Here is a 22260-nt window from a genome sequence, read left to right as displayed (position 1 = left end):
AAAAAAAAACGGCCTTCTTGCTTTCTTTCCTAGACCTACTTTCTACCTCGTACCTCACTGTATACTTTGCCTGAGATTCCACCTTGGAGACTGAGTCTCCCTGGTTCTCAATCTCTTTCCGAGACATCTGTTTCCTGGTGGTGAGGTGCTGCTGTCTACTGACATAAACTGGCTCCCCAGCTCCTTGAATCTTGGGAAGCAATTGCTTCTGGACTTCCTGTCACCATGCCCCACCTACCCATCACACAACCCTATTCTGCACCTCGGGATGCCACCACGTCCCTCAATTGTGACCTGCTTTGATCACCACGCCTCTCCCCCCTATTCCCCTGGATCTCTCCCACTCTCTGACATATGGGTCCATCTTATTCCAGGCCTGTCTTGTCCCATGTAACTTCTGTCAGACAGCCCATGCCAGAGCTGGGTGTCCCAGGGTACACCACCATCGGCCTATGCAAACGATATCTATGCCTCAAGGCTTAGATATAAACCCACCCTTAAAGCTCTCCCCACACATCCTGCCCCCCGCCCCGCCTTCCTATGACCCTCTCTGGACTTAATGCACTGACGACAGTGCCACTCGTGTGCCTTTTAATCTTGTCCTGCCTTGGTACAACGCTTATGCTGTTAAGTAACACTGCTGTTACGTTACACTGTTACATAACATAAGCAAATATTTATGATCTTTTGATTCCTACCCAATTATTAATTCATAGAGGGATAGGGGCATATCTTAGTCATCTCTGTATTTTCCACAGGCTCTTGCACAGCACTTTCCATCTAGGTAATTAAACTGATACACTCATAAAAACTTAGAGAATAGAACCCAAAATTAAATGGCATCTTGGATCACGTCACCTACGTGGAGCATCATTCTTATGAAGTTTTCCAAGTTTATCTCTTACTCTTTAGCTTAAAACTACCTCAAAGAGGTGGTGAAAAACTAATATTAATTCTTAAAGAAAATGTGAAAATATAGTTCAATAAATGGGTTTGATTACATAGCTAGTCTCAGAGCAGTAGCAATCAACAACTACAAAAAAATCTCGAATATTTTGCCCTGTTCCACCGGAAGTCATAGTCCAGGGTATAAAGCTACATCTGGATTGCTTCAGATTGGTCTCTTGACTTCTCTTTACTTCACAATACTCATACCTGAGATGCCTACACGCAGCTCACGAGTAGGGCATGAATGCCAGTCAGACAACAATATCATCTACTTTGAATTTCTCAGGAGTTTGGAACAATATGAATGCAAGATGCTCTTTTATTTTTAACAGTTGTTAAAGGTAATCATTTCCAGAACTGTTTTCCCTTCATGCATTAAACACAAATCAGGAACAATTTATACGGCTTCTGTCAGTTCTGAGTAAATATTTCTATGAGAATTAGTGTCATATTCATGAAAAAAATTTTCTGAACTATTATGATAGTGAGTGTTCTTTACCTTTCCAGAGTAGCATTTTACTAGCTGAGCTGACACTCAAAGAGCATCCATTTAAATAAATAAGAGATAGAAGTGGTTTCCTTAATTAATTGGATTCACAAAATATTTGCACTCAATAAAAAGTCATCCAATAGCCCAAACAATAATTAAAACTCCCTAATCACATGATATTTTAAAAATATGAAACAAAAGAAACCCTATTTATCAATCAGCAAAGTTTTCACTAAGCAAAGAGACAACAGACCCTCCATCCAGGTTCTGCTTCTACTGATTTTGTAGAAATCCCTGAAATTTGAAGGCTGTTTTTGCCTCTGGTTTCATATATTCTGAGAATAACACAAGCAGATCAACAACTAGAGTTACATGGGTTTCAACAGAAAACAGTAAGAATAGAACTCTGTTACCTCTCCGCTTGCTATGCCCAAACTGATACCCTGCACAGCAGTGGTCTTCTGGAGAAAGCTTCGGTAACTTTTGCTAAGGTTGTATAACACAAGGATGTCTCCATGGGCACTTCCTCTAAACACCCTCGTTTGCTCCTGTTCAACATCTATGTCCTTCGAAGACTTGACTGTGCCTTGGGGGACAGAGTGATATCTGGAAAGATAAAATCAGAGTTAATTCACACCTGGGAAATTGTACTGGAATAGTCTATAAGAGAGAAAGGTCAGAAATCTGTAAAAACAGAAGATACAGCTTCAGACCTCTGCACTATCACAGCACCCTAGTCCTACCACCTGATTACAGATTAACAGCAAGAGACAATTTTCATTCCCTAACAGGGAGGAAATATACATGCTCCTAAAAGACACTGAAATGGATCAACACTAAACTAGAGCTAGTTTTTAATTTTATGAATAGTAAAGTCAAGTCAGACATTTGTGCTAAATGTAAAAAGAATTTATCACAAAATAACTATAAGCCATCAACTTGTCTAAGCACTTTGAGTAAACAGGTCATTTAATAAAGTAGATTATATATGAAAGTGCCCAAATATTATAAGTTTATAAGTATATGTTGGATCATATGAAAGGGTCATATAGCCAGCACTTTGCACAGCACCTTGCAAAAAGTATCAATAACTATTTTTCAGATGAATTTTCAACACTTATTTACTCTAAATTTGAGCAGCTCACTTTTCCATAATGATGGAAAATCTGGTGTATTTAATTTTCAAGTAAATTTCAATTTCCTCTGTAAATTGTAATAGGCCAACTTTTAATGATTATATTTAATTATTTAAAATATATTTAACCATCAAAACATATTTAGTGACTATATTTTATAATACTGACTACTGAGTTAGTATTATAACCAACATCAATTACCTGGTTTTGATAGTGTAATATTGTTATGTAATACATTATCAAATTATCATTGGGAGAAGCTGGTACATAGGAACTTTCTGTACTAATTTTGCAACTTCTTGTGATTCTTAAACTATTTCAAATTTAAAGGTATCAGAAATAAATAAAATATCCACTGCTCGCCTCCAGTATCCCTAGCTTCTTTCTCTGTATTATTTTTCCATGCCTAAAATCACCATTTGACAAATATATAATTTATTCCACATACAACATAGATGATGAGAAAAATATAACTTGATATTCAGGAGCATATATTATATATTATACACATTATATATTAAACATAACTATTTTTATAAACATACAAAAGCATAAAAAATGAATTAATGAAGATAAAAATAAGCATAACAGTTTCCTACAGGGTGGTTATGGACTGGAAGAGGTTTATGAGGGCCATCTGAGGTGTTGACAGTATTGATTTTATCCATGAGAAGGGGTTACGTGGTTGTGTTTAATTTGTGAAAATTCATCTAATTTTACACTTTTCTGCTTGAATGTTATTTCCCTTTTCCAGATGAAGGTGCATTTCGTGCCCCTGCACCCTGTCCTGGCCTTCCAGAGCTTTTTCCTCACTCCCGCAGGTTATTGTGCAGCCTTCATTCACTGCCATTTTCCAGATCCATCCCCACAGTCACTCACATCAGTGATTCTCATCCTCTCTTCACTAGTATCGCAAGCTTTATAAATACCCCTCGGTCTCATTCCCAGAGCTTCCCATCTCAGGGGTCTAGGGAGGGGCCCAGGTGCATGTGTGTTTAAATCTCCTCAAGTCATTCTGGTAGGTGGGGGACAAATAATCGCCGTTACTTCTGGTCAGCCCCCTCATGCTAATTCAAAGTCCTAATACATTCATCCAACTATGCTCAGCAATGTGCCACGTAGTCGTCTTCCAACTGACAATCACAAAAAATGGTGTCTGTATGGAGGAAGAATCCAGACGGGCACAAGGTGTAGCAAAAACTTCCATATATTCAACATATGTAATATCTGGACCATGTGGCTTTTCCAACCCAGCCAGTGCCTAGGGTACAGACAGGACAGAGAAGAACTCCCAAAGTCCACCTTTGAACTTGCTGTTCAGCCAGAGCTCAGGTGATAACAGAGACCTGAATTCTTAACAGATAATCAAAGGACAGGAGCTAGCACAGGATGGGGAAGGACAGCAATGAAGTGGGCTCTGCACTGTGTCTAGCATCAGGTGCTAGTAACAGACACCTGCTCAGGTTAGGGAAGGCAGAATCTACCTGTTCCCAGACCTACAGATCAGGGTCTTCCTGTTCTCTCCAAAGATCCAACTAGGACAAGTATCATTTTCCTGCATGAAGGAACTTCTAGTCAAGCAGAAATAATTAACATATAAATACTATAAAACAACAAATCTGTGCCCTGATAGAGAAGGAGGGTGGAATGGAAACACTGAGAAGACATCAGACCAGGCAGGGAGGTGGGGCAGGGCAGAAGAAGGTGCAGGAAGTGGAGAAGTCAGTGGGGCAGAGGTGATCAGAGGCAAATGTCGTTTCTGTGCAGACAGGGGAGAGTCACAGACAGCTTCCCTGGGCATGAGGGGCCAGACTTCAGGCGACCTTGCTGAGAACCGTGGACTTTACCTTTTAAGCAATGATGAGTGACCTGGTTAGATCTGGCTTTAAAAAACAGATCAAGTGAGTCATACAGTCATTGTGACAGTGATCCATAAAGGAGTAGTAGGCAACTAGTGTCTAAAGTAGAGTAAACTTCTGTGCTCCATAACTTTCAGGTTGACAAAGAACAGCAAAAATTGACTCTTTACTGTGTATAACAAAGACTTTATTCTAAAATACGGTTCAACTTATACTTATCATCTACAAAGTAAAAGCAATATCAAAAGTCTTCTCTTTTGTATATCGACAAAATAAAATTTTTTTTTTAAAAAAAGTCTTCTCTTTAAGGAAAAATCTTTCGATATTATAGGAGAACAGTGCACCCTGAAATCTGCCACAGGGAATTCTACATCATAGGTTTTAAAATAGATTAAACTATTAAGGGACATCACATAACTAATTATGTTTTAAACGGCTCTCAGAATTCTACTCCAAATTCAGTCAGCTATTAGAAATATGCAGATTCCAGCATGATTGTGGACAATTCAAAAGAGCTTTGGGATTTGTATTCAAAATGGTTTTCTACTTTAGCAGCTTAAAAGGGCATAATGTAAGAGAATATGTCGTGAAATTAATGAAAAGAAATTTTTATAAGGGATCACCATAAAATATTACCAATGTGTCTTTATAATCTCTAATAGGTTCTCTGATGACATGGTCTTAATTAGTAATTTCTCTATAAAGGAACTTTCCCTCAAGTAGAAGTCACAAGGAAATGTACAGCCCTTGGAAAGAACAGACCAACATGGTCATGGAGGGGCAGACACACCATTGTGGAGCCTACACAAGAAAGTACATTTCTTCCTTTTGTATTTTAAATGTGTTATCTGACAATACTTCAGGTACCCTTGCAAAACCACCTTAAATCCTATTTAGAGTAGGGATGTGTGTGTGTGTGTGTGTGTGTGTGTGTGTGTGTGTGTGTGTGTGTGTGTGTGTGTGTGTAGACCACGTCATATATCTACACATTTGCATATACCACTTGTGCTACTGAAGCAACAGGATCTGGCAAAGGGCATGTGATTATCTGCACTGAATTTCCATATCTTCCCATTTCCAGGAGTCAATGGCATTTAGTCACAAAAATAAATTACTTTATGGTATCAACCAAATTAACCTTAGGCTCTGCAAAGTAACAAGGAAATCAAGCAATTTTGAAGTGGAAAGTACACTGAAGCAATTAAATAATTGGAAAGATTATCTCACAGGTTGGCACCTTATTTTTTGAAATTCTTCCTAGTATTGTTGACTCACACCAATCAAAAATTTAAAAATAATAAAATCTTAACTCATTAGAACCACATATAATACAGATCAGACACATTTCTTATCTTGCAACCTCCAGTATGGGTTTTTCTCTGCCTCTCTGTATTCAAAAGTCAGTGCCATTCAAGGATGAACACTTCAGAATATACCTTGACTGCCACAGAAGGTCCCAGTGCAGCAAAATCCTTAATAAGAGAAGAACCGTGCCCTGCAAGGCCAGTTCCACGAAGATCCAACCAAGGAAGTTCATCTCAAAGGGACTCACGTAGGAATCAATGCCAAAGTCATGGGTCAGGTCATATTTAATCTGATTATAGCAGAGCTCTATCAGTCCTTGACCCAGGCAGAATTGAGGGAAAATAGTGAAGACCCACTTGAGGACATCATAGATGTTCTGTAAATTCTGCACAGTAAAATAAAAAAGAAATCAAATTAAAATCTACTCCCCTTTTCATAACACCTACTGATAACTTCTTTTTCTCCTTGGCTGGTGCTATGGTTCACGTCCTCCCCATCCCAACTACTCAGCACTACTGACAGACAGCCACAGAACAAAAGAGGATCATTCCTGAGATTTTAGATCTAATGGTATTTGCCTTGCTGAGTTTTACTGGCATGGGACCCATCACCCCGTTCTTCCTTCCACCTTCTCACTTTTGGAATATGAATGTCTATCCTATGTCTTTCCTAGCATTGTATTTTGGAAGCACATAACATGTTTGGTTTCACAGCTTCACAGGTGGAGAGGAATTTGCCTCAGGATGAAATACACCTTTGAGTCTCACCCATATCTAATTTAGATGATATATAAATGAGACGTTGGATTTTAAACTTTATAGCTGAGGCTGGAGTGAGTTAGGCCTTTGGGGGCTGTTGGGATGAAATGAACATTATTTCGCATGTGAAAAAGACATCAATCTTTGGGGCCTGGGGGCTGAATGTTATGGATTAAATATTTCTGTCCCCCCCATCCCAGAATTCATATGTTGAAGTCCTAACACCCAATGTGATGGTACCAGGAGGTGGGGCTTTCGGGAGGTGGGTAGATGTACATGAGGTCATGAGGGTGGAGTCCCCATGATGGGATTAGTGACCTTATAAGAAAAGGTCAAGACCAGAGCTCTCTCCCCACACCATGTGAGGACACAGTGAGAAGGTGGCCTTCTGCAAGCCAGTAACAGAGTTCTCACTAAGAACCAAATCTGAAGTCACCTTGATCATGGACTTCCCAGCCTCCAGAACTAGGAGATAAAAATGTCTGTGGTTTGATCCACATGATCTATCGTATTTTGTTATTGCAGCCAGAGCAGACTAAGACACATGGGTAACATTAATAGTCACACATGGTATTACAGGTATTTAAATGAGTTGATAACAGGAGCTGTGACTGTGAGCATTTAAATAACATGCAGAATATCTAGTTCATTCTTAGCATATTAAACATATGTAGTTGTCATTATTAAACATAGAATTAAGAGGTATTACAAGAACAGGTATGAATAAGGGAGAAGACAGGAAGAGATCAAAGAGGATAGAATTCCACAGAAAACAAGAATTATAAGATAGAATGTATTTTGAACATGATTTTTAAATTGAATATATCTAAAAATTCAACATCAACCATACGTTTTACTATTGTCCTTACCAACAGGAGAATAAACTTAATTTCATATGAGATTAAAATTGTCACACTGTTAATCAGTTGTCTACTAAATGCTTCCTGTAAATTACTGTATGTTTCCAGCTTCACTGCCCTTTATCGCATTTTATTCTCTCAATAAATGTACAAGGTGCCTGGAGTAAACGAGGCTACCGATACGGAAAGTCTCAAGAGACTGATTAACGTGCATGAGTCACACTGTGGTAGGGTCAGGACTTGATTCTGACCTTTCTAGTGCAGGAATTAGAACTTTCCACCAAGGAGTGCAGCCTTTGGAAAAAATTCACCAGAACACTGGTCTGTTGAGCTGACTTTAGACTCAGCATACAGGTACCTTAAAGTATTCAATCCAGAAAGGTCACACTAACTGTAACTACCAAATAAAGCTATGGAAATATAATAGAGAATTAGACTTTAATTTTACTCTTTTCCCCATTATGTTCAAACTCAATAACTAATCTATATATAAATAATATTTTATGAGGGAGCAAAATCGTCATTATACATACATATAATAAACAACAGTGTGTATATCATATCATAAATACTAAAAATAAACTTAACAGAATTCCCAATTATTTATTTCAGACTAGATAACATTCCCTTTTACCTTATGATGTAAATGTATAACATGACTAGGATAAATGTATTCTTAAATCACGTGGTTGTAGAGCAACAGAAAATTCAATAACAACCTCTAGGGGCATATATCATTATGGTTTATTGTCTTTTGCATATAGACATGGGAAAAGTACAAAAGCTTCATTTACTTCATTTTCCTAAGGTTTTTCTTGACTGACTGCTACAATTGTAAGTTTCAACAAGCCCTGGAAGAGCTTATTAACCCCACTTTTTGTAAAACTACGTCCCTGGGTCAATTAATGTACCACGTAAAAGAATTTTCTATTACTAGCGATAGCATGGAAATAGCAAAATACTGCAGCTTGTAACTCAGGAACAGACAATAAAGGAAATGACAGGCTAAGGGTGACGACTTTATATGTTATTTTAAGGAATTTATAACGGTCTCTACACAAATATGAGCAAGGGCAATACATACACACTGAGTTAATGAATAATCCACACATGAGGGGGGAGAGCTGTCCAAACTCATGGAATAACTACCCATAAGTGCTCAGTTTGGGGTATGTGGAGATGGAAGAAGTGATCAGTATTCACAGAAATAAATTAGAAACCAGGAGATTTTCCCTCCACCTACATCCCCCTAACCCCAGCAGGGAGCCCTACTAGTGGAGAGAGAGATGTTCCAGAGCTTGTCATAGAACCCAGACTGCATTATTATGTAAACTGACTTGGTAACAATAACAATGATCACATGAACACTATAGTTTGCATCTACAGTGGTTAATGCTGGTCATAATAGCTTTAAAGACTGATCTGAGAATGCCCACACCTTTCTTGGTTTCTTTCGTTAATTCTATAAGAACATATTGTTCCATAACTTACAAGGGAATATTTGAAACAATTTGAAATGAATATTTGGATAATGTTGAGTTTCTTAAGCAAACAATATCAAAATAAAAAGCAAAGGAAAGACCTGAGCAAATGCAATGAATTGCCTTTTACGATTTGTTACTAGTTGATTCAGGCCCATTTTTCTGCAAACAATCCATTGTCTGTCGATTTTTTATTTTGAGAAAGCAATGAAGCAATGCTGTTTATAATGGAGGTGACAATTCCTTTCTACCTGCCATGCTCTTAGAGTCAGATAATTTCCTCTTTGGGTCTGGACAGTTCTTCTCCCTCTTCCTTTTGGAGCAACCCCCCCCGCCCCGCTTCTGTGATCCCGTCCCCTAGAGCAGCCCTCTCCGAGTTTCTCACCATCAGGATGATCCATTTTGAGTCTGTTTTCCTTCTTCCTGTAGTTGGTGACTGACACCCCTGACAGTCCATGTCAGATTAGAGATCTTAAGGGGGGAGGAAAACTATACACTGCCTCTGCTGATTTCAATTTTCTCCTCAAGCTAAAGCCAATTAATTGTTCTGCAGTTTTCTATTTAACGGCTTGACATATTAATACAGATTAGTGCCAATAATAAATCTGCAAAAATCACAAAAATAGATTTTTTCCTTCAATGAATTCATAATGGATGTTTACATACTTCACTGCTTCTATATTAACACAAGGCACAATAATAACAAAAAACATTAGCCATCGCTGGAAAGTCTACTAAGTCTCTGCACAGCTGGCCACAGGAAGTGAGCCTGTCCCAAACAAGCAGGTGTCAGTCCCTGCCTCATATGAAATGAGGCCAGCAGCACATCCTTCAGAACAGGGAGCTCAGTGCCCATTCTGGGTTATTTCCTCAGGCCATGAGTCAAAAACCTGGGAACTACTGAGGAATCAGAGTCCATGAAACAGCATGGAGTTAGTAAAGAACACTGTGGTCAGAGCTGAGAAAAGAAAGCAGGGACGAAGAGAATTGAAGTATGGGAGCAGAGGAGCTTGCAAAGTCTGAAATCCACACTCGCAGGGAGCACAAGGGACATCGAAGGGCTAAAGAATGGGTTAAAGCAGAGGCCGAGGTCCAGGCAAGCCTCACCAGGAGGAGACAGGGTGGAAAGGGCATGGCAGGGGACAAATAGGATGTGTCAGCAGAAAGGGATTCAGCATCACCTAGACACCTCTACTGGGAGGGAAACTTCTTGCAGGGAGAAATGCTCCCTGTCCACGGGGTCATGCGCAGGACAGTCTTTTGCTGTCACACTTGGAAAGTATTAAAACCATGTTTGCTCCAGGGATCACGGGGAAGAGAACAGGTTCCCCCTAAACATGCTGTAGCCTGAGAGGGTGGTCAGCCGTTGTGGCCCATCCTACCTCATAACATCAGACCTGACTGTGGCAACACTTTGACAGGGCCCATGTTATTGCATTGACTCTTCCACCATTAATGAGTAATTCTTTAACACACAGTCCCTGATGAAGATGCTGGGGAAGTGGCCGTGAGCATCTCTGTGGCTCTGCCCTCACTCATGGAGCCACAGAAACTGCCCATCATTTGTCAATTGTTACCAAGTCTGGGCATGGCTCTTATAATAGCACAGATGTTTTTGTTAATTAGAAACATTTTCTCTTTCTGGAGTTTAAAGACAGTGGAGAGTAGTACATCTCCACTGAATTCCAGTTGGATAAGCAACAACACTGTCATGAGCCAACATTCTCCTGCCACCAGAGCCTTTGCAGAAGTGATGCTGCCATCACTGACCTGAGCTTTGGAGACGATGGCCAGTAACCGGGGCATGACAGTCATGAGCATGGTGCACAGGCCAAAGATGAAATTCAATGAGATGTAAGAGATGAAAGCCACATCCGAGCTCGAGAAGATTCTGGACATCAGATACATCCATGGAAGCATTGCATAGCTGAAAAGCAAAGGAAAAAATCTTGTTTATCTTACTGTAGCATTACAGTAGACCCCACTTATCCACAGGGGATACCTTCTAAGACCCCAGTAGATGGCTGAAACTGCATAGTACCAAACCTATATATACTGTATTTTCCTACACAAACATACCTATGATAAAGTTTAATTCAGACATTAGGCACAGTAAGAGATTAACAACAGTAAGTAATAATAAAATAGAACAATTATAACAATATGATGGCATTGCTACTCTTGCACTTTGGGGCCCTTATGAAGTAATCTAAGGGTCACATGAACACAAATGCTGCAATACTGCGACAGTCGATCTGATAACCAAGAGGGCTACTAAGTGACTAGCCGATGGGAAGCGTAGACAGCGTGGATGCACTGAATCAGACATGAGTCTTGTCCCAGGCTGGAATGGAGCAAACAGAGAGAGATTTGATCAAGCTACTCAGAATCGTGTGCAATTTAAAACTTATAAATATTTCTGGAATTTCCCATTTAATATTTTTGGACCATGGCTACCACAGGTAACTGAAACCTCTGAAAGCAATACTGCGGATGCGGGGTGGGGAGTACTGTATTTGCATAATGACTGAAGTAAAGATACAATTTTATCGACCTGGTGACTTTCTCATCTAGTGAACAGACATGCTTCATGTAATACAAGTACATTCACAGTATTCTAAAAACAAAACTCTTCCTGGGGTTTCAGAGGACCCGGGATGTAATGAAAAGGGCACTGCGTGGGGTCAAACGCAGGGGTCCCAGTGGGCCTGGCCCTGCCAGATCCATGACCTCCTGACTTTTTCTTCCCTCAAAAGGATGCTCCTTTGTTCTGCCTCTCATCAGTAAAGCAGGAATGATACCTATTTGTTACAGTGAGCATTGAAAGATACCAAGATACGAAAAGCTGCAAAGCTCTACATAGAAATAAGACATAAAAACTGAAAGCTTATTTTCCAGAGCCTACAACACAGCGGGCACTGTGCCGTAACTTCCCTAGTGTCCCCTAATCCTCCTCACACACTCCAGCAACCCAGAAGACGTGCACTATGATCCTGACTTTACAGACAGAGCAACAGGGATTAACAGAGCTAGACACCTTGACAGAGGTCCAGAGCTGATAAGCAGATGAAGCTGAACACAAGATCCATTCCTGTGTGGCCCCACAGCTGGGTAATGAGGGTTGTTACTAATATTGAACACTAGGAACAGTCCCCACGGGTATCTGATGACATCAATATCTAAGAAACCACCCAAGGTCCCTAAAGTGAAAACATGTTGCCACCTTCTTTCTTCCTCCACAAGCCTAGAGCCAGGTTTCATTCCCAGCCAACTTCCCCCATCCTCTTTGCCACAATACGAGTGTAGCCCATGGAAGAGAGCTGGCACTTTGAATGATGGTTCCAAACAGCAGCAGAGAAGTCACTGATTTTAAATCATAACCTTCCCATAAGACCCTCATGTATCTGGAGTCCCCACGTGGTCTCCATATACTCAAAGTAAACACGTCACTGTTTCTTATAAGGAATAATGGTTTACCCTGAAATTCTTCAGCGTCTTCTAAATGCCTGAGGTTTTCTTAATATATGTTAACCAGTTCTGAAAATTATGAGACTGCAAAATAACTTCAGAGATGCTAGGTTCTCAAGATACGAGGGTATTTCGAAAAGTTCTTGGAAAACAGAATTAAAAAATAATACAAGTATCTCCATGAACTTTTTGAAGTATCCTCATAACTATTATTTTGATATACTTACCTTTCCATATGAAATATATGATATTGGAATGTATCCCTGGGTTAAAAGATATATCTGCATATTTCAGAAGATATGTGTAATATTATATATAAAATCATATAGTGTTTCAGAAACTTTAATCATTTCAGGACACACACGGAAGCAAGAGTTTTAAAGCAATTGTTCTGAAATGGTTGCAATAGAAAATAAATTAAATTAAATCAAAATAATTACCAAAGACGAAAATCATGACTTCTCAGCATCTTAAATGATCAACACCTCTGTCTGAAATAAAGTCCTAGAGAGAAGAATCAAAGCCCCACACACACCTACACCACACCCGACTCTCTCTTTCTCTCTGACTGTCCCCCATAGGGCAAAATTCAAGCATTCCCCTCCATCACGTGGCTACTTTGAGAAGCAAATTAAATCACAGTATTGAAAGTATTTTTGCATCTGAAACATAAGCAATAGTAGAATTCTGTCAGCAACATTTTCCAGCAGCTGTAATTGCTGTGAAATTCATTCTGAGAGTGAGCAGAAATTTTTTCTTACTTAAAAATACTGATTTAAACTCTATATCCTAGAACAACATGTGACAAATTGCTTTTCTTCTCCATGTGACAGCCCTTTAAATTCTGAAGATAACCACGTTGGCATGCTTAAAGCCTCCACTACAGAAGACCAGATCTTTCTTTGTTCCTTATTCAACACGGGATTCGACCAGCTCTCTCTGGGTAACAGCACCTCACAGAGCACACGATGCGACCGGCCTGGCATGAAGCACAGCAAGATTATCACCTCCTTCCATCAGCATCTCCACATCCCAAAATGTAACCTAAAAATGCAATAGCCTCGCTACCCTACACTCAAGCCTGGTGCCCCAATCTGTGCTTGCGAGACTAACTACCACCTAGACACTACTCCTGCTCCATTACAGATTGCTCAGAATTACTTATTACTAAGCTTTCCATACTGGATTGTGTCATTTAAATATCTGACAAGTAGATCAAAGCATTATTTAGGAAAAGAAGAAACAGAGTCCTAAATGATCCACCAGAGTGTTCCTATTGCTACATCAAAGAACAGTTTTGAGCCTGATTTTCAACCACCTATGATTTCACCACTTTTTTTAAACTACATTTTCATTAGTTACCTTTCAAACACTTGGTTCAAATTAACATATTAGCAGCTCCAGTCTTCCTGTCTCTTTTTATTTTCAAAGAAAAAAACTAAATTGGCTTATAGAGCACAATTTTTTTTCTAAAACCTAACTTGGATTTAATCTCCACTCTTTTGTTAAAATATAATACAGGATCATTATAATGATTTTAGAATTTGAAGGAGATTGGCACACTGTTCACGTGTATTCTGGCATTTATGGAGGGGTACCCCTTTGAAAATTGGCCTATTCCCCACACTTTGTGAATTTCCCAAGACATCAAACAGGATTATGTGACCTCAAGTTCATAATCTTTTAGTACTAAATATGTACCAAAAATATTCCTAAGGTTTCAAATTTTTATGTAAGCAAATCTCTTTCCTTTCAGATATTTTTGGGTATTACTTTCTACCTGTTGGTGCTAATTCTTCCTCCTCCCCTCTTTACTGTTCAAATATTGTACCTTCTTTGAAAGAGGAAAAAAAAAAATTGCCACTGGGCATTTTTGTTTTATCTCTTAAGAGAATCTATTCATTTATCCTATCCCTTATTTCTTCAGATTCCAAACTATTTAAATAACCCTATTTAATGCCTGGATGTGTTCTTAGGTTTTAGCTCATTCTGGGATTCAGTATTCCTGGTATTGTTCTTAGTTGCCTTGTACCTACAGGTCCTGTGGGCCTGGACGAGGGAGCCCACTCTGCTATCAGCACCCAGAGGCTGCCAGGGTACACAGGGGACCGGGGTTCCCCAGACTGGGTCACTCATTGCCCACATAGAGTAGAGGATCACAGTTATGTGCATGGCTGTGCTCCAATGTAGAAAGAGCTACCTTTGAAATCTGAATTAATCCATGACCCCCTCAGATGTCACCTGTGACACTGGTCTGCCTCCATTCGGCTTCTCACTGGAATCAGCAGACACAGTCTCAGGTATCTTTGCACATCTTCTCAGCTGGTCTATGACTGTGCTTCAACACATTTGTGAATCTCCACAAATTCACTGAAAAATGTTCTAGTTATGTACGTGGAAAGAATTCTTAGCTTAACTCTGATTATTAAAGTGGTTCACGATCAAAATAACATTAATGGAAATTTCTAAAAAAATGTTTTTTAAGTTTTTAACCACTTCACTTTTTACCTTAATATATGAAATCTGCTCTCCTAAAATTAAAAAAAATAATTTTATAGCGAAGTCTATTTTACTCAAACTCTAAGGAGACATGAAAACACTGTCCATTTGATAGGATCAACAAACTGAAACAAGATTTTATACACAGGTTCACAAATTTCCAATTGAGTAAAATAAACATGAGCCTGCTATAAGCATGTTTTATAGCTTAAGACATAATATCCTCTAAAAAGTAAAATAATCCTTAGAGTAACATCAATGGCTAAACTTAGTGCAATGGAAACTCTGCACCAGTCACTGTCTGTGTTTCTATGAAATACCTAATTTAATGTTTACAGCAACAGATATGGAGTTTTACAGGGAAGAAACTGAGGCTTGGAAAGAGTAAGTAGTATTTTCAAGGACACAGAGGTAGTGAGTGTCAATAACATTTCCCAAAAAGTTTGTCTGTCTTGTCTGTCTATCTCTCTCTTTCTCTCCCCATCCTACCTACCTACCCATCCCTCCATTAATTCATCTGTTCATCCATTCACCCATGAACCTATCTATACATTCATTTAATAATTACGTATACTTGTTTAAGTAAAACTCTCTTCCCTAATTAGATGTTTTGAATAATCCAGGGTCACTGATATAACCGCATACTGTGTAGAAATCATTGTATTTGTCATCTTTGACTTAAATAAAAGCTAGATGCTTTGTTTCAAAAAACAGCCTTCCAGTTGCAGCCACCAATGCCGTTGCAACCCCTACAAGGAAACCCCATTGCTGCTGCAGGCACTGCAGATGCCAGGGAGGCCGTTGAGCCATTAACTCTACTGCTGGCACCACGAGGCAACCCTGCTGCTGCTGTAGATGCCATAGCTGTGTGGGCCACCATTGCAGATACTGTAGCCAAGGGAGCAGCTGCTGCAACCACCACTGCTGCAGTTGCTGCCACCATTGGCACCGCCAGGCAGCCACCATTGATGTATGAGTAGCCCAGCACCACTGGAGCCATCGATGCCATGCAGGCAGCCCACCAAAGCCACCACCACAACCACCACCACTGCAAGGGCAGCCTGCTACCACAGCAGGAACCACAGCAGCCACTGGCACCGTGCCGGCAGATCACCAACCACTCAGCTGCACTGACACAAGGAGAGTCACCAGTGAAGTCCAGAGTAGAAGAGTAACAGAAGAAGCAACTGCTCTACCAGATGACCAGACATCAACACAGAGATACTAGAAATATTAAAACATAAGAAAATATGAGTCCACCAAAGAAATACAATAACTCTCAAGTACCAGACTCCAAAGAGCAGGAAAAACTTGGAGTGACTGAAAAGGAATTCTAAGTAAAAATTTTAAGGAAACTCAATGAGAAACAAGAAGACCCAGTTAGATGACGCAGTGAACTAAGAAAAGCTATCCAGGATATGACGGAGAAAATTTACAAAGATTAATACTTTAAAAAAGAATGTAGCAGAACTTATGGAACTAAAGAGGTCATTCGACTAAAAAAACACTACTGAGAGCATAAGCAGTAGGCTGGAGCAAGCGGAAGAAAGAATTTCTGATCCTGGAAAAAGTCTCTTCAAAATAACTCAGGCAGACAAAAAAAAAAAAAAAAAATGAAAATAATGAAATTCTAAAAGAGATGACAGACAACCTTAAGCACACAAACATCCAAATCATGGGTATTTTTGAAGGGGAGGAGAAAGGAAAAGGCACTGAGAATATATTCAATAAAATAATAGCAGAAAACTTCCCAGTTATAGGGACAGACATGGACCTTCAGATTCAGAAGGCTTAAAGATCAACAAACAGATTCAACCCAAAAAGGTCCTCTCCTAGGCCCTTTACAGTTAGTTAAACTAACAAAACTCAAAGGCAGGGAGAAACATAAAAACAGCAAGATAAAGTGTCAAATAACGTATATGGAAATACATTCTATGCTCTTGGATTGGAAGAATTAACATTGGGAAAATGTTCATACTATCCAAAGTGATCTACAGATTTTTTGTCAAAATACCAATGACAGTCTGCAGAGAAATAGAAAAACAGTCCTAAAATTCTTCTGGAGCAACAAAAGACCACGAATAGCTAAAGCAATATTGAGCAAAAAAAAATAGAGCCAGAGGCATTATACTACCTGGCTTCAAATTATACTACAAAGCTGTAGCAACCAAAACAACATGGTACTGGCAGAAAAACAGACGCTCAGATGAATGGAATGGAATAGAGATTTGAGTACCACATATTGCACACAGACATTCATAGTTAACTGTACCCCACAGATACAATCAATTATGTTATAATAAAAAAAGAAAAATTAAGATATTTGTACAATAAATGACTAAGGATTTTTAAAAATTAAAGTAAATCAATATGAAATATAATAATTTAGTATGCTAAGCATAGCCCCTACTCTTAGCAGGTACCTCTTATATGTGTAGCCTGTTTGTAAACATATATGCATGTCAAATAAGACATATATTTTCCTAATACCAGACAGTCATAATTTGGGGGCCACTAGCAATGACCTTGATTAGCGGGTATAAATGAGAAATTTGTAAAATGACTTCTGCTTTTGCTATTTTTCCCCTGAAACAAAAGGGATAGAAGTTACACAAGACATTTCCAAACTACCAATATCCTAGGAGAGGGGAGACAGAGCTTCCTGAGGGACTCTCCACAACTGCAATCTCGGAGCTAACTGGATTACATATTTGAGCCCCCGATTAATGTCAAAGTGAGAATAGCAGAGAATTCATTCCCAGCTGCACAAGTGTGTCACACGGCTTGAGGGCCTTTCTGAGACAGGCAGTTCCATCTTCAACATGGCTATGTCAACCCTTCCGTCCTCCACGGGGCAAAGCTCATCTTGCTCAAGCTTGTTTGCTCAGTATCCCTTGTAGAAGCAACATAATTGCTTCACAAGAGACAAAATCATGAAGCCAACAGCAGGCTCAAATCCATTCTGAGGGTTTTCTCTTTCAGAAAACAAACCATAATTCTACAGCAGCGCTTCTTGTCACATACCCAAAAAGTGCCAGCAGGAGGGCCGTGGCTGCCAAGTTCTCACGGAAAGTAAAAGCTGTTAACTGGAAGGCGACAATCACGGCGACACACAGGCAGACAGAAACCAAGTAAAAAAGCTGAGAAAATAAAAAGAAAGGGAAACCTGTTACATCAGATGGGCATATTTATCATTATGTACTTATCCTGATGATTCCTTTCAATGTCTACCTAAACGTATTTCCTATTTTGCACATTACTTTTGTAGCAGTGGAATCAGTCCTGTAGAGTCACTGTTAGGGACAGAGTTGTGTCCCCTCAAAATTCATAGGTCAAACCCCCAGTACTTCAGAATGTAATCGTATTTGGAGACACAGTCTTTAAAGAAGTGATTATGGCAAAATGAGGCCATTAGGGTGGGCCCTAATCCAATATGACTTATGGAAAGAAGAGATTAGGACACAAACACACACTGAGGGACGGCCATGTGAGGACACAGGGAGAAGGTGCCATCTACAAGGCACGGAGAGAGGCCTCAGAAGAAACCAACCCTGCCTGCACCTCGATCGCAGACTTTCAGCCTCCAGGACCGGGAGGGAATAAGTTTCTGTCGTTAAGCCACCAGTGTGTGGCACTCTCTTGTGGCAGCCCTAGAAAACTAATATAGTCGGCTACACACATCGCCTTCGGGAAGAGTCAAAGAATCCAGACATCGTCCATGGCTTCACCTCTCACACATACAGCCAAGGACAGACTGCTTGCCCCACCTCCCTGAGTGCTCCATGCCTGAGGGGCTCCCCATAAGCCAACAACAACCATGGCCTCACTGGGGGTTCACACTCCCACTCCGTCTCCTCTTGGAGCCTCTGGCTACACCAGTCTTCTTCCTCAGTGTCGCCCACCTGGATGGCGCCTTCTTACTTTTCAGACATCAGCTTCAACATCATTTTCTTCTTTGACCTCCTGATTTAAAGTCACCCTCCATCCACCGTCCTCTTTCATTATCTCAATAGATCTAGTCAGGAGCCAATTGTATCTTGCGTATTTATTTACTTGTTTGTTTTCTGCTTCTTCCCACAAGAATAGAAGCTCCATAAGGAGAGAGATCTCCTCTGCCTTATTCATGGTTTTTTTGCCCAACATCCCTGTCCATTCAGACTGCTGCCACAGAATCGCATAGACTGGGTACTTATCAACAACAGACCTTTATTTCTCACGGTCTTGAAAGCTGAAGTCCAAGATCAAGGCACTGGCAGATTTGGTGTCTGGTGAGGGCCCACTTCCTGTGCTTTCCCACTGTGTCCTCACATGATGAGAGGGGTAAGGGGTCTCTGGGGCCTCTTCTATGAGGGCACTTATCCCAATCATCAGAGTTCCACCTTCATGACCTAATCACTTCCCAAAGGCCCCGCTTCCTAATACCATCACCTTGGTGATTAGGTTTCAGTACACGAGTTTTGGGGGGACACAGCATATGGTCTATAGCAATTTTGGGCACATCCTGACCCAAGCAGATTCTCAAAAATACTCCTTAAATGAAAGACTGAATAGAGTAGGTGTGGAATGATTGGATAAAGGTGGAAGAACAGTCAACCAAGAAGCGAATAGTCCTCTCTGTCCTTAAACCCCAAGGCCAAACATCATAGCGTGCAGAAGAGCCACATTTAGTGAAAGGGGAAAAGAGACAATAAACTAAGGACTATAGAAAAGACGGGAGACTCTGGGATTTTAGAAAATTTGGGTGCTCCACAGTGTCCTGGAAATGGGGGCCTCCTTGTATGCTTTTATTTTCTCTTGGTGCATCCTTCTTCCGCTTTCTCTGGGAAAGCCATGGCCATTAGACATCATTTAATGGCAGACACAGAACAGTGGAGTGGCCAGGGCACAGTGTGGCACTGAGAACAGAGCTGAACCAGGACTGGAGGCTGGCACTGAAATGCCAGCTGTGCACTAACTAGACACACAATCTTGGGTCACTTCCTTTCTCTTGCCTTCTAGAATGTCCCTCAGTAACGATGTGGGGGTTTGAGGACCAGCATTTAGTGCCCTGTCAAGTTCCACCCAGACCTATTGAATAGAATCTTGAAGGCCAGGCCCTTGGGAATACCATATCCCAGGTGATTACTATCACCAGGCAGGTTTGGGAAAAATGCTGATTAAGCTAAATGAACTCCTGAAATGTTGAGGCGACTTACATGGCATCGATACAAATATTTTTTTAAAAATCCAGGTACCACGTTCAAAAAGAAATCAATCTGCTAAATTCTCAGCCAGCTCAAAGGAATAAACATCACATGAGAGCAATGTGTTAATATGCCCCATTCTGTGCAAAAACTAATGCAGCTAGTGTAGAACCTGGTGTATGTCAGGTGCTCAGTCAAGGTCAGGCCCTTCCTGCCTTCCATTGACTCAAGAAAGATTTTCCATAACACAGAACGAATCACATTTTTGAGGGCAAACAGATCACTTTCCAACGAAAAGGACAACTCTGCTACATAACAATGTAAGTAGGTGTTGACCACTAAAGAGCACTCTATCATATTAGATACATTTTTTGATTCAAACCAAAGTCCTATTCCATAGGGTACAATGTGACAATGCATCTGGTATTTTCCTCTTAAGGACTGTAGACAATTATCTGAAGGGTTTCCACTGGACAACTTGAGTACAGGTAGGAAAAACTAATCCCTGCTACACACATCAGGGAAATAGGCATGGATCTCAGTGAAGGTTGTTTTAGGGATGCAGATGACCGATCATTTCTAATGATTTTTATCACCACCCTTCCATTCCCTTGAAAAAGCATATTAAAGGTGATTAGTTCCTCATCTCCCCAGTAAGAAACTGCATTTATCTGCAGATCCCAATTTCCCAGATCTCTAGCCTGAGGCTGGTCAGTCTTTCCTTTATGCAGCAATCCTAATGACGGATGGTGTAAAGTAAAGGAGACTTAACACTTAACCTAAAATGGGACACTTAACCTAAAGGGATCAATAAAATGATCCCTTCTTTTGTGGACAGTTCAAGGTAACCAGGGTCCCCTGTCCCCCTACACACACACACACACACACACACACACATGCACACGCACACGCACACACACATGCACACCCACACACACACACACACACACACACACACTCTCTATCTCTCTCTCTCTTAAATAGATCACCAGCAGAGAGGCACACAGGATCTCCTTTCCAATCCTACCATGTCAAACAGGAAGTTAGTGAACCAGTATGTGCTGTAGCCAAGGCCACTTATGTGCTGCAACCGTTTGGCTCCTGTCACCCTGTCCCGCACCACGGAGCTGCCAAACGATGCAGACAGGATAGAGAAGCCCAGCACTATGCACAGGGCAACGCCGCACTGACGGATGCTCTCCAGGCTGTAGGCAAAACAGAAGGGCTCGTCAGTTGTCAGACAAAGAACACGGGTCTTCTTTCTGCTATTAACAATCAGGGATAAACACCATTAATTAACATCTTATACTTGGCCAGCCATATTGGCTAAGGATGTGGGTTTGCTCATGAAATCCTCTCAACCACCTTTTGAGGCACAGATTATTGTTGACAGTTTAGAGAAGACATAACTGAGGAGCACAGCGTTGAGGGGCATTTGGGAGTCTGCTTGTGTCAAAGTCTGCTCTTGACCATTGAACCTGACTCCCAATTAAAATGAAAAACATGCCCAGAGTGGCATCTGCAGTAAGCTGTGACTTCTGCCCAGGTTGTGGCTGCTTTGCTATGCAGCAGCACCCCCAGGGAGGGGCTCTCGCTACAGCTGTGCACTTGACTGGCCCACTCTGAATTCAACCACTCGAAAGACCAAAATGATTTTGTAACAGATGAGAGTGTTTTTGTAATAATATACACCATACACTTTCTCAGTCATTTTTCTACTAGAGCACTATTAACACCCTTCTCTCAAGTAAACTGTGCCCCCTCTCTGCCTCCTCTTTAGGAACAGTGAGGCCACTGGCCGTCTTTCCTGTGGCCACATGATGAGACCTCTCACCACGAACAATCTGCTGCATCATGCCTGCTTTTGTACCATGTATTGTTTGATAATAGATGTCAATTAACCCAAGCCTAGAATTCTGGACAGGTGTCACAGTCTGGTAAAAGCAGAATCCTAAAAAGCATCATGCCAAAGTGAGGACAGACTGCGAGCTTTGTTTCCTACCAGGTTAATAAATTGAGGACAGAACGCCCATTAAGCAGGTTTGTGTTCTCTGATTCAATCTGATAGGTCTAGGAAGTGTGTAAATAATACTTACTTTAATTGTCAATATCTAACTAAAAATCTGTCAGCTAATGATAGAGAAGGGAGATGGTGGGGGGCAAGAAAGACAAGCAGAAGCATTGGACCTTTTATCAAGACAGTAAGAACTGTCACTTAATTCTCTACTCCATGAGCAGTGGCTTTATCATCACCCAGGATTGCCTCTGGACCG

At 40.6% G+C, this 22260-nt stretch overlaps 1 protein-coding gene across 1 annotated transcript in view; it reads right to left on the bottom strand.

The window, feature by feature from the left end:
* ABCA13 (ATP binding cassette subfamily A member 13) overlaps nucleotides 1–22260 on the bottom strand; it is a 446769-nt gene that overhangs the window by 91770 nt on the left and 332739 nt on the right. The window contains exons 50-54 of the mRNA XM_063086601.1: nucleotides 21015–21192; nucleotides 17829–17944; nucleotides 10608–10764; nucleotides 5870–6123; nucleotides 1852–2044 (exon numbers count right to left, since the gene is read on the bottom strand). Coding sequence (XP_062942671.1) covers nucleotides 1852–2044; nucleotides 5870–6123; nucleotides 10608–10764; nucleotides 17829–17944; nucleotides 21015–21192 — 898 coding nt within the window. The remainder of the gene's footprint in view (nucleotides 1–1851; nucleotides 2045–5869; nucleotides 6124–10607; nucleotides 10765–17828; nucleotides 17945–21014; nucleotides 21193–22260) is intronic.

The sequence above is a fragment of the Cynocephalus volans genome, chromosome 2, assembly GCF_027409185.1.
Source record: "Cynocephalus volans isolate mCynVol1 chromosome 2, mCynVol1.pri, whole genome shotgun sequence".
In the NCBI taxonomy this organism is placed as follows: domain Eukaryota; kingdom Metazoa; phylum Chordata; class Mammalia; order Dermoptera; family Cynocephalidae; genus Cynocephalus; species Cynocephalus volans.
The sequence above is the reverse complement of the archived record's forward strand: the minus strand, read 5'-3'. Positions and strand labels throughout refer to the sequence as shown.